General features: G+C 46.1%; 1 protein-coding gene across 1 annotated transcript in view; it reads left to right on the top strand.

Moving 5' to 3' along the window:
• LOC139351964 (BCL-6 corepressor-like) overlaps positions 1-7,008 on the top strand; it is a 31,189-nt gene extending 24,181 nt beyond the window's left edge. Inside the window, exons 9-13 of the mRNA XM_070993887.1 lie at positions 271-437; positions 1,196-1,341; positions 2,218-2,295; positions 2,664-2,850; positions 5,034-7,008. Of these exons, the coding sequence (XP_070849988.1) occupies positions 271-437; positions 1,196-1,341; positions 2,218-2,295; positions 2,664-2,850; positions 5,034-6,525 (2,070 nt within the window). The 3' untranslated portion in view covers positions 6,526-7,008. The remainder of the gene's footprint in view (positions 1-270; positions 438-1,195; positions 1,342-2,217; positions 2,296-2,663; positions 2,851-5,033) is intronic.
• Positions 7,009-13,916: the final 6,908 nt, after the last annotated feature.

The raw sequence follows: 13,916 nt of genomic DNA, 5'->3' as shown, positions 1-13,916 counted from the left end.
TCCTTGTTGCGTTACGCACCTTTAAGGCAGGCACACACATTACGTTACTGTGTGGTCTGGGCTTTAGGGACCAGCTTGGACCCGGACTGATCCATTCTGGGTGAGACATGACAGACAGACGACATGTTGATGCCCGGCCAATCACAGCCTGTCTTTCATGACTGTCTGTCATACATTCAGAGCTGCCTCATTGGAGGATGAACATCATGTAAACGACTCCCTCTGGGGGCTCTGCTCTCATTGGCTGTCCACATGTCTTCTCGTGTCCAGGAGGTGGTGCTGTACTGTCTGGAGCGGCGGATCTGCGATGTTAACCATCGAGACAACGCTGGGTACTGCGCCCTGCATGAGGCCTGTGCCCGCGGCTGGCTGGGCATCGTACGCCACCTGGTGGAGCACGGAGCTGACGTCAACTGCAGCGCTCAGGACGGGACCAGGTACGAGGCGTCGCAGGGTTAGACCAGCCAGGATCTGGACGTGGCAGCTGCTCAGGACTAAAGAAACACTGTAGACAGAAGATGTGTTGGTGTGGTTTTGTCTCAGGTCATCGTACGTGGGCACACGGCAACCTTTGTAAAGAATGTTAAGGTGGAATATTTCTGGGAGCTCAAAGCACCTAAAGCACCCTCAAAACTGCAGTTTACATCCAACAGTTATACACATTTGAGCTTTTTAAGATGAATTCTGAGATAAATTTTTAAGATAAACTGCTGAACAAATCTGCATTTTCAGGTAAAGCTGAAGCAAATATGGATGATTAGATAAAAATTACATCATGTGTCCGAATCATAAGATCTTAATCTCAAACTTTAGTTTCAGGTTTGCTTTGATTGGTCAGATGATAGTGTCTGGAGGTGGGTCACAGAGAGAACTGGATCGTCTGCATAGAAACGAATCCTGATCAGACCTGAAAAGCTGCTCATACTCCTTTTATCAGCTCACCTCTAAATATTTTATTGATTTGATGATTTGTGTGATGAATCAATAATCTGTAAGTCAATGAACCGTCAGAGCACGCTGACACATGACCGACGCAGTTTGTCTGAGGGGACGTCTTCAAATGTCCAACAGTCCAAAACCCAGCGTTTCAGTTGACTATGAATCAGAAAACAGATAATCTGAGATGTTTTTCACTAAAATGATTGATTGATGATCAAAATAATAAATAATAATAAATTCTACTTCCTGTTTTCAGGCCGCTGCACGATGCCGTGGAGAACGACCACGTGGAGGTGGTGCGTTACCTGCTGGCCTGTGGCGCCGACCCCACCCTCACCTCTTACTCTGGACGAGGACCAATCAACATGACCCACAGCGCTGCCATGGAAACCTTCCTGGAGGGTAGGAGGGGAAGGAGGGGGCAATAAAATGTGTGTGTCCTCCTGATCTACAGCTGACTGTAACACACGCACACACACAATTTCATCAATTCATCAATAAATCAAGAAAACAACTCATCAGTGATGAAGGTCTTCAGTCTTCAGAGTCGAGACGACTTCGTCCTCAAAACGTTGGAAATCTCAGATTTTGACACGACTTTAACAGTGACGCTAAAATTTATAGAAATAAATCTAAAAACATGTAAAAGAACAGATGATGGAAAAGAAAGAAGAGAGAAAGAAGCAGATTTAGAGCGAGTGAGAGAAACGTCAGAGTGAACAAGAAGGAAATAGACGAGAGGAAAGTGTGTGTGTGTGCGAGTGTGTGTGTGTGCATTTGTGCGCATGTGTGCGCGTGTGTGCGTGCATGCGTGCGCCTGTCTGATTACCATTCCCTGCCTGTATTTGTTCTCTTTCTCCGTCTCTTTTTCTCTCTCTCTCTCTCTCCAGAGGGGTTTAATGAGGCTTGGCTGTTGAATCCCAGAACAGCTTACTGACACACACACACACACACACACACACACACACACACACACACACACACACACTCCTGCCAGCATCCGTCTACTCAGCGCCAAGCGCCGCGGCGACAAGCCGGCACCGTCTGAGCACAAACACTCATCTTCTTCCCGTCTTCAGTGTGTGTGTGTGTGTGTGTGTGTGTGTGTGTGTGTGTGTGTGTGTGTGTGTGTGTGTGTGTGTGTGTGTGTGTGTGTGTGTGTGTGTGTGTGTGTGTGTGGCTCTGTTGTTTTCATCTCGCTGCCTTCATCCTCTCTGATTGGTCGGCTCTTTGATCGACCACTAAAGCCACTGACTCTCCGTCTCTCTCTCTCTGCAGACTATCTGGCCGACCTCCAGGGAAGGTCGGAGGGCGATCCAGGAATCTACTGGGAGTTTCATGGCAGCGCAGTGTGCGGTTAGTCCACACGCTGGGACACAACCACGAGGACAAAACCGTCAGGGGACACTGACAGTTAGGGCGGATAAATAATTTAGGATTAGAGGAAGTTCACAGAGACGAAAAGAAATATGGCCAATCTGACCCTAAAAGAAGCAGGTCAGACCAGGACCGGGTCAGGGTCAGACTGAAAGATCAGGACTAAAGGGACGACAGCTAAACTCCTCAGGACTAAAACCAGTTAGGACACTCTGAACTGAACTGAGGTTAAACCAGTTTGGACTGAACCACTGAAACGATCGTTTACTGCTGAAGCACCTGGGACGAAAGTCCGTCCAGTTTCATCAAAAATGTCTTCCTGACGTTGATCTTTTGTGTTTTTGCAGAGCCGTCCAGCGAGCGAGGAGCGTACAACATACTCGCTGATCCGCCAGGGCCCGAGGAGGAGGAGGAGGAGGACGAAGAGGAGGACGAAGACGAGGAGCAACGTGCCAGAAGGGAGGTGTTTGAGTTCGAGCTGTCCGACCGGCCGCTGCTCCCCTGCTACAACATTCAGGTGTCACTGTCTCAGGGGTGAGTTGGACCGAAGACTGAGGACGAGGGCCATGAACCGATGTTCGAAAAGTCGTTTAGGTTTGAATCGCAAAGAAATCCATGAATTCGATCGTGAAAATTAATGTTCAATTCACTAAAGCAGACGTTCTGTGACCGAATGTTCAGTTTTTCAACCGAGAAAATCAGTTTAAGTCCGTCAAATCATCACGTCTGCTGGAAACAGAAGGACGTCGGGCTGAACCTATTTGACTAAAGGGACAAAGACCGAAGAAGGACAAATCAAACGACCTCTGAGGGAGGGAGCCTGAATGTGCTTTCATGTCCTCTATTAATGGAGGACAGACTAAAGACGCCGTGACGACCAGGTGACCTGGTGTGAACTTAAAGGAACTTCAACTGTTCGTATCAGGACAAATGGAACCACCCCTGAAGGGACGAGCTGTGGACACCTGCGAGACCAGAGAGACGGGGACGAGACGAACTGGATCCAAACATGGAGGACAAATGCAACATGGACGAAAAGGTCAAACACAGGACGGAATCAGGGCTAATTGAAGACGAGACGAAGAGGAAGAGGAAGGAACAAAGACCGCGCACACACACACACACACACACACACACACACACACACACACACACTTTGTCTTTTCTTATTCACACTCTTTTTTTCCTCTTTCACACTCACATTCTTCCTCAGTGTTGTTCTAACACATCTCGCCATTTTTCACACTCTCTCACACACACACACACACACACGGTCCAATTAAGGTGGTGGGACGCCGGCGTAGAAAAGAAGGAAGGGGAGAGCAGAGGAGGAGAGGGAGGATGGGGGGGGGCAAGAAAAGACAAAAAATCCCTCAGAGGAGGAGATGGAGAGAAAGAGAGCGAGATAAAGGGAGGACAGACGGAGAGGTCGTTAACGAGGATGGCATCGCCGTGGTGACGCGGCTAATTGGCTTCCACTTCGTCTTCCTCCCCTGCCGCCTTCCTCCTCCTCCCTCTTTCTCCTCCTCCCTCTCTCCTCCTCCTCTCTCTTTCTCCGCGTCTCTCTCGCTCATTTTTTCCTCTTGTGTCTGATGTAGTATTAATGGCTCCTCCCGGGTACAAGGCCACCGGGTACGCACACACACATGCACACACACACACACACACACACACGTGCATTTCAATTGGTTGTTTAACATTCCAGCAGCAACCGGCTTTAAAGCAACACGTGGCCTTGTCCGATGCTGTGTGTGTGTGTGCGCGCACACGTGTGTGTGTTTTAAACTTCCTTTGCCCTTGACATACACACACACGCGCGTACACACATTGACAGACATTGTGAATCAATAACGGCTCAATTGATGTCGAGGCTGTCTTCGGCTGCAGCAGCAGAATAAAAGACAAACCGTCTCCGTCTCTGTCCCTCCATCGTCCCTCTCTGACATTTATCGAAGACAAAATTCAACTTCTGCCTCGATTGAATGTTTAATCTAGGATAACTCGTTTCGTCTCCACTGACATTTGTCTCAAATTGAAACACAGAAAAATGTCGAGAGCTTTTCATTAATTTAATATTTCACGAAAATCTGAAATGAGGAACAATGAGAAGACCTCACCTGATTGGTGGAGTGATGCCATGAAGCAAACTGCTGTAATCACAGGTGATGAATTTCCCTCAAAGGGCCTCAGAGTCTGTCCAGCAGACCATCCTCAGACCCTTGAATCAGATGAGGACAAACTCCCTTTAATGGAAGAAAAGAAAAGAAGTGAACGTTCTTCATTCAAGAGACGTTTACGTGCGATCAGCCACGCTGCGATGTCACGAAGCCGTCCTCCATCTTGGAGTCTGCTGGGCTCGGGTCGCTCAAAGGTCGCACTGTGAAGACATCTGGCAGTTGGTGAGAAATGCAATCAAATTCACCAAGATTGAAATTACATGAAAGCATCACGAAGTATGACTTCATCTCTGTCAGCGAATCAGTTGATGGCAGCAGTCGACGGAGTTCAGTCCAAAATGTTGTTTCTGTAAATTCTTGTGCAACTGAGAACTTTCCTTTTCAAGGTTCAGTCTGTTTTTAACGTTTTGAATCCCTGATATTCACTCAGAAACGTAACTGATGGATGGTAGAAATGCTGAGGTCAGGAATCCAAATTCTCACCTCTCAATTCTCTGTTCCCCTTCTCCTCCTCCTCCCCCTCCTCTGTCACTCCTCCAGCCCCAGGAACTGGCTCCTCCTGTCCAACGTCCTGGGTCGACTCCGGATGACGTCTCGTTCTTTCCGACGCCTCTTCCCACAGCTCAACGTGCAGTCCATTCCTGAGGATGAGTTCTACCGGCAGGCGTCCCTATCGCAGCTCCTAACGGGTCCCGATGAGCAGGAGCTGGCCTCCTTCAGGCCGGACATCAAGGACCCTTTGGAGCTGGTCGAGGCCACCCCCGAGCTGGCCGGCATGCTTGGCTCGTCCCTGGAGTTTGTGGACACTCGTTGGGACTCGCTGGAAGCTTCACCACCCACAACACCACCCCTATTACCATCATCAAGACCATCACAAAGATTGTCACTAAGACCACCACAACGTATGCCGCCATTATTACCACCACAGCAACAGCGGACAGCAGAAGTTGGTGCTAACGTGGACAATATGTTGCAAAATAGGAGTCCAGAGTCTGGACAGTTCCAAGGATTTAAAAATCTGGGATTCTCTACTTTGGCAGCTAAAATAGAAACCAGAATGGATGCTAGCATTTGGGAACCACAACCGCTAGGAAGTAAAAAAGCTGGCGTTCTTATTCCTGCAAAGCCGAACCTGGCAATGAATGCTAACATGTGGGAACCGCAAAGACAGCAAAGTAAGAATATTGCAATTGCTAATTCTGCTAATCTGGACTCTAAAATTGACCCTAGCATGTGGGAACCACAAAGACAACAAAGTAAGAATACTTGGATCCCTAATTCTAGGGATCTGGACTCAAAGATTGACTGTAGCATGTGGGAACAACAACCACAACATAGTAAGGATACAGGGATTGCTAATTCTGCTAATCTGGACTCTAAAAGGCACTCTAGCATGTGGGAACAAGAACAGCGAGGAAATAAATCCTCTGGCAACACTTCTGTAAGGTCCGACGTGGCAGTTGGTGCGAGCATGTGGGAACCACAGCGACTACGAAGTCAGAACGCTGTAGATTCTGACACCAAAGTGGACGCTGCGCCATCAGAGCCACAGCAAATACACAATAAGAACATGGCTAATCCAGCAAGCTCAAATGGTACAGTAGATGTTAGCGCATGGAAACAACAAAATCAAGGGAGTAAGACTGATAGGGCTTTGGACTCCACAAACCCAGGTGGTTCAGTTGATGTTAGTGTTTGGGAACCACAACGACTCCGAAGTAAGAATGCAGGAATCACGAGCCCTGTGAAGCCAATTGCTACAGCGGATGCTAACATGTGGGAACACCAGGGAATAAAGAGAGTGGCTTGCAACAGCACAGCACCCAAAGAGGAGGCTAATTCCTGTGACAACCAAGGTCAGGGAGGTAAGACCATAAAGATGGATGCTGCCTGGCAAAGGAACTTGGGCAACGTCAGAGTCCACATCAGGGATCTTGGGATGAAAGTGGCCGGAGGTCCCATCCGGAGAGACATAAAGAAAGAGCAAGGGAAGGCTGCTGGGAAGGGCGCCAGGGTTAAAACGAGGTCATGACAACACAATGGAACCAGGGAAATGAGAAGTCGTAAATCCTGTTGACTTTAAAAAAAGAGTCACACTGAGGGGGTGAGAAAGATTCTTTACCATCAGAGGAGCCAGAAACAATGCAGTATTCCATAAGGAAAATTCACAATTCTACACACAACTGAAACATTCATGTAAATGATGTAAATTAATCAGCATATCGGGACATTGACAGGGACAGTCCATCCTCTGTAGAGAGCTGGTAACAGTATCGTGTGTGTGCTATATGTATACTGTAAATATACGTCTTTTTTATTTATAAGTGCAGATACCACTGTTGTTAAATTTGTTCTTTGTAAATGCAGTCTGGTGTAAATACGATGCAGGTTCTGTTACGTGGATTGTGGATTGGGAGGTTGTTTGTTACCTTTGTGTGTACTTTTGTATTCAGCATCCTGTTGACTTTCCTCTCCCAAATATTTATTGTCCAATAAATATAAAGAATAAGAAATATACCTGGAAACGTCTGAATTCAAGCTCAGTACACAGATTAGCTAGCAGAAGGCTTTCCTAATACTTGTTTGCATTATACGCAGTTATCTTTATACCTGTTAGTATAGCAGTTTCCTCATAGCTGTAAGCGTAAAACGTGATAGCTAACTGGTTATTTCTGCTAGCAGTTTCTTTACACCTGCTAGCATTATAATACAAATGTTTACAACAAACTGGAGTTTATTTTGTTTTTTTCTTTTACTTTACACCTGTTAGCATTAAAAAAGCTACGAGCGAGCAGCTTCTTTCCACCTGTTAGCATTAGAAATGTTAAGCTATCAGGTTTTTTTTAATCTGTTAGCATTAAAAAGGCTTCATGCTAGCAGTTTCTTTAAAATGTTAGCTTTTCAAAAAATTAGCCAAAGCCGGCTGGTTTTCATGTCAAACAGTCTCGTCACAACTCTTAGCATTACCAATGGTTACAGCTAGCTACCTCATTGCTAGTGGTCTCTCTTCATACCTGAAATCAAACTATTCACCTTGTAGACCACCAGGCTAACTGCAGGTGAACAAAATGCTAACGTCATAAACACAGATTTGTCTTTCAGAATAGCTGAAGACATTAAGAAATGCAGTTTTATCGAGTGTGGAAACAAGAACAGGAAGCTCCTCAGACCTCACCTGTGATGTGGGAGGAGCCCTGTGGCCTGTGCAGGTGAGGAAGCGTACCTGGAAACATGCACCTGGAGGATGCTCAGTAAGTGTCTTTTGTGAATTTGATTAATTCTCTTTCCATCGGATGCTTTTGGTGACTGATGGTGACTTTAGTTAAATGTCAGTTCAGTGATTTTGTTTTGCTCACATTATAAACGCTGCATTAATGATGGAGATGGAAGCTCAGGAGGTCCAAAATGAAAGTTATTTCCAGGAAATGTCCATTTGGGCAATAACTTGGGAATTAAATTGCGGATTCAGTTTGAATGAATTTAGTGTCCATACATATTTTATACGGAGAAACACATTTTATTCGAAGCACGACTGGAGATGTGAGGTTTTCACCCGATGCGTACATAAAAAGGGGGAACTCGTAACTGTGTGTTTGTATGCATGAGGATGTGTGTGTGTGTGTGTGTGTGTGTGTGTGTGTGTGTGTGTGTGTGTGTGTGTGTGTGTGTGTGTGTGTGTGTGTGTGTGTGTGTGTGTGTGTGCGCGCGCGCATTAAACAGCTTGTAATTAAAGGCGATGCAGCGAAACGCAGCAACATTTCATTTCTGCTGGACGGGAAATTAAATTCACTGATTGGACCAGTGTCCTCTCTGCCTGCCTGTCTCTCTGTGTGTCTGTCTCTCTCTCTGCCTGTCTGACTGTCTGTCTCTCGGTCTGTCTGTCTGAGGAAAATGAAAAGATGAGCGTCGTTCGGTTGAAATGTGACTCGGGAGGTTTTCCTTCAGGATCTGTGGCAGATTTCATGAGATATTCAGAAACATATTGAGAAACTCCTGCAGCTCGTCATCACTGAATGTGTCCTGAAGGTTCAGCAAATATCCTGAATGCATCTTAAAGTATCTGCAAAACACAAAGGTTTAATATTAAACTGCTTCATGCAGCAATGCCTTCACATCATTTCAGATGAGGAACGTTGAATCTTAGCACAGAATACTTGAGTTTTTTAATATCAGCTGGGAAAAGGATGAAGAAGACAAACAGAACATTTTCTCATCTTCTTGTCAAACCAACAGTTCAAACCAGTAAACGTTTGTGGGTTTTTTGCCTCATTAACAACTTGAGAGTTTAAGTTTATAAGAAGATCTGATGATGCTGATGATGCTAAGCTAACTGATGTTATTAATCCATAATTTGAGCTATGTTACTTGTTGCGAAACATAATGAAGAAAGTGAAATGTCATTAGCAGATTAGCATGCTAACGTTAGCTTCATCAGTTGGGTCGGTCATCTCGACGTAAGAACGAGTTCGTGAGCTGCTCCGAGTGTTGATTTAGCGACGACCCGAACGCGTCAACTGCGACTGTGATGTGGTCCTTTAAGAAGATGTTGGCTGCTGTCTGGACGTCTGCAGAGGATGCTGGGATACATGTGTGACTCACTCGCTTCTCCAAAAACTGGGACACACCATTTCCTCTAATATGAAGCAGAGTCCATTCATGCATGCTGGATGTTTTCCTCTCTCTCTCTCTGTCTCTGTCGGCCTCGCTCGGCCCTGTCTTCCCTTTCGATCGCCCACACCCTTTCATCCTGGCGTGTGTGTGTTCAGGATGAGTCATTCACACACACGCACACACACTCCGCAGGATAAAAGGATGTAGGCGAGCGTCGTCACAAACACCTTTTCCTGCGTTCCCCTCACTGAGAATACTAATGTTAGATTTTCAAAATAAAACACGACTCGATACTCACTTTTTAACAGTTTGTACATGAACAATAAAGTCAGACTAAACAGGCTGATCGATTATCTTCAGCATGATCAAACTTTATGTAAACACAACAATTTCCTCAAATCAAAAAAGAAAAAACAGAAATGACTGAAACTAAATGTGTGTGTTGGCGTTGAAGCGGTTTGTTGTTTGACGAGCTGGTTGGCAGGTTTGTATTACTGATATTGATTAGATGATTGTTATCTGATAAAATGTGTTGGTTAGAAATTGGAGTTTGTTAATTGGTTAATTGGTATGTGGGTGAAAAAATGGTAAATGTTGAAGACTGACTTTGGTTGCTTGTGGATGTATTGGTTATGAATTGGCTCATTTGTTGGTAAAACAGGTTGATTGATTGTTTGGTTATACGTTGGTGGGTTTTAAGGGTGACTGGTGATTGATCATTGAGCTGATCACTGATTAGTTCCTGACATTGACTCAAGATCAGTTATTTATTTGGCTGTTTGAGTGAATGAGCCCATAAAGCTCGTTGGAAACTGGTTTCCAATGAACAGCATCGACATGCACACACGCACACACACACGCACACACACACGCACAATTATTGTGGAGTCTACAGCCGCCAGAGGAGCCTAATTAGAGACAAAAAAAATGTCCTTTAAGACGAGAGAAACAGAACGAGCGAACGAGGTAGAGGTGAATAGAGAGGGAGGTGAGCGAGAGGTGGGAAGACAGAAAGGTGTTGAGTGAAGAGAGAGAGCGCTAATGAAATATGAATGAGTCCACGGGAGGCTGAACCAGCTGTGTGTGGGTGTGTGTGTGTGGAGGTTAAGTCGTGATAAACAGCAGGAGTCTGAATCACAGTCGGCGTGGATGTGTGTGTGTTTTACACCTCGTGCACACCGGCTGCCGCCTCATGTCAACATCACCGACGACGGCACACGCAGACAAAAAACTCGCCGCTTTAAACAAACTGCCGCCGCTCGCAGTCTGAATATATCTGCCGCCATGACACACAGTTTATACCAGAGTCACACATCACACGACGTGAGAGCAGGCGGCGGCTGACAGACGCCGCAGACTGCTGCCAAGTGTGACAGCACGTCTGCGTGGACTGGAAACCAACCACGAACCACGACAGGAGCCCAGGAGCTAACTGTCGTTCAGCTCAAAGAAGCAGCTTCAAACAGTTAGCGTATCTGACTTTATGCTAGCGGTTTGTAGCTCACTGATGTTAGCATGCAACAAACATTGAGCATTTGACTTGATGCTAGCAATTGTTTGCTCTATATTCGACACTATCCAAGCTGTTTGTGGCTAGCTGATGCGAATGGTACTTGTTTATGTAAATGTTGTGTTTCCAAGCTTGCTGAGCACATCTGACATATGTTTCTCAATGAGCATATGATTTACTGTAGATAACCAATGCTATGCTCAGTGTGAAAAGCTTGCCACACAAATGGAGCATGTCTGATGTAATGCTAGATTTTTGTGGCTAAACCAGCCTTTTGGAAAAGCTGAATGGTGCCGAGATTTTCTGTGCGGAGACAGAAAAAGTTAGCCTGTTTTTTTCACTAACCGCCGTTAGCGCTGGAGCACTTGCTATATACAAGACAGACAATCTTGTTCGCTAACACGATGTTATGTGTAAATTAGGCGGTTTCCCCCCCGCCTCCAGTCTTTGTCCAGTCTTTGTGCTAAGCTAGGCTAACCAGTTCTTGGGCTATCTCTGAAGACGAACTTCCCATGTGACTCTGGGGAAACGTGATGGACTGTCCCTTTAAGGGGTGATAAACGGAGCGTCCGGTGGCGTTGGGTTTCATCACCGTGTCTACACACAGTGACAAACACAACTCACACACAAACACACACTTTCATTCACTGCAGTCGAAGCAGCCGCTCGCTTCTCTGCTCTGTGTGTGTGTGTGTGTTTTTCCATAAGTGTGTGTGTGTATCATGAGTGTGTAACTGGGATTGTGTGCCTGCTGCGTGTGTGTGTGGCTGCCCAAAGCCAGTGTCGAAGACGACGGATTGAATTGCTAATGCGCCGCAGGGAGTGTGTGTGCGTGCACGTGTGTGCGCGGGGTCGTCTGGCTGTTTAGCGAGCGAGACGAGCAGCGCTGCCGATGAATATTTAAACAGAGAGAGAGAGCAGCCATCATTTATTGATGTTGGTGAAGGGAAAGATGAATAGCCCGTCTGTGTACACAGCGCTGCAGAGGAGTGTGTGTGTTGGAAACAGCCGGCATCCGAATGCAAGCCGGTGCCGAGTCTGTGCGAGAACCTGCAGAAGCCTGATTTCAAGTCCACTCGTCGAGATTTGCTGCGTGTTTTCTGTTATTTCAGATTTAAATTCTAAGACCACATCGTACTTCATACAAAGTTCTTGTCGGATTGTCCGACAGCGTCTTGAAACGTAGAAGCTGAGCAATTTTGTTAACTTTCCGAAATTGATAATCCAACAGTCGTCGCACCCGCGTCAAGATCCCAGTTATCGCACATGGAAAACTGGGACCTGCGGAAGTTTGTGTGTTATTAGAATTAGAAGTCTCAGTGCTAGTGCTAATGCTAACGCAGCGAGTCTGCCGAAGTCTGATTGCGAGCCAGGATCTGTCAGAAGGTCAACTGGCCATCTGGAAAAGCAAGTCAGAATCTGTAGTCTGTCGAAGGCTAGCTGACCATAAAACGTAGTACTGTGTTCATCAAAAGTATTTAGTGTCATAAATTATTGCTGCTCCTCGACCAATCACAGCTCACCATCTTTCATGAGGAGTGTGATGTCACTGAGAAGGAATGAATGTAATCAAACGTGGCGTTTGCAGCGGCGAGGGTGATCCTGGCTGTCTCGTGTTGGTAAAAGATGCCAAAAAGACAACTAAGTGTTTCTGTCAGGACGTCAAGAGGCGTCCCGATGTGGTATTTTTGTGTTTTGTGTGTCTCAGTATTTGTCCATATTTGTGTGTGTTATCGCGCGTCTGTCATCGTAAAGTTCCTCCTCCGTCGCTCTCTGCAGGTAATTGTTGCCTCCCTCAGCTCTCATCCTTCAAAGAGCGGTTGTTTCGTGTTTACACGTCAGACGGGAAGACGAAAGGTCAGAGGTCAGCGGGGTCGACCTTCGAGGAGATGCTGATAGCAAGAGACAAACAAACAGAGAGAGAGGAGAAAAAAGGTTTGAGGGCGAGAGAGGATGCCTCTGCATGAGCATGAGAGAGAGAGAGAGAATAATGGAGGGAATCAGGACGGTTTCAAGGTTCCCCTTTTCTATTCGCTCGCTCGCCTGCTCCCCTCAACCGTCTCTCTCTCTCTCTCACACACACAGCCAGACAAGGTCACACACACACACACGCACCAACACACTCGTCTTCATGCTTCACCGCCAAACCCTTCAACGCTCTCCTTTCTCTCTCTCTCTCTCTCTTTCGCTATAATGCAGACACTTGCTCGCTCGCCCGTTGCTGCACTCGTCTGATGGACGCTCTCTCTTTTCAGGGAAAGAAAACAAGGAAATCAATTAGACTCCCCCCTCACCTCCTCCCCCCGTCTGTTCTGATGTGGGCAATTTCATCCAGCAGTCAGCGCTGGAAGACATATTGAGATCCTTTACTGAAGTAAAAGTACTAAAACCACACAGTAGAAATACGCGCCTGCAAGTGAAAGCCCTGCCTTCGTTACTCAGTGCAGTAAAAGTATCAAAGGTATCAATCCATCCAGTTAACTTGGTTTCAAAGAATTTTGCTTTCATGTCATGGTTGGAATTTCCGACAGTAGTGGTACCTTGAAGGTATCAGCGCAGGTGTCGCAGTGCTTTCAGGTTCCAGACGTTTTATGATCATACCAACCGGAAACGCAGATGAAAGCACGTTCATGTCTTCATTTTTTCATTTTCCAGTCCAGTTCTGGGACCTCACACTTCTCTTTGCAGATGATGTGGTTCTGTTCTGGCTTTGTCAGACCGTGACCTTCAGCGATTCACTGGGCCGGTTTGCTGCGTGTCAGTCAGTCGGTTGATCATCTTTGGCCAAAATGTTCTGGTACCAAGTGCACTTAGCCTCATGCTAACGTCAGTGTTTATGAAGTGGAGTTCAATCGCCACTAAATTCAAACAGACTGCAGCTCACAAACCAGTTCTTAAGAAGAGAACCACCAGCTAACAAAAGCTATCGTTAGTTTGCTAATGGTAATCTGGGGTACGGTCGACATTTCTGACCTGAAACTGGATAAATGTTTAATAATGATTCAACCTGGAAGATTTCAAATAATAAAAATAACACAACAAACCTCAAATTACGAAGCATTAACATTTGACTGATGTCACTTAGCTTAGCATAATCAGAGAGTTCCCTCTCTTTGGAAAGTGGATGAAAACTACTAACTGAAATTTATGAAGATCTATCTTTGAGCCTCTAATCAGCCTCATTTAATCGCTTGTGTCAAACTCGGTGGTGGTGACTGAGCCGCCGTCCTGCTAACGCCGCCGTCCTGCCGATGCCGCGGTCCTCACTTCGCTGCAGAGAGTCATGCTGGAACACAGATGAG

Source organism: Chaetodon trifascialis, chromosome 24, assembly GCF_039877785.1.
Source record: "Chaetodon trifascialis isolate fChaTrf1 chromosome 24, fChaTrf1.hap1, whole genome shotgun sequence".
In the NCBI taxonomy this organism is placed as follows: Eukaryota; Metazoa; Chordata; class Actinopteri; order Chaetodontiformes; family Chaetodontidae; genus Chaetodon; species Chaetodon trifascialis.
This window is presented reverse-complemented; position numbering and strand designations above follow the sequence as displayed.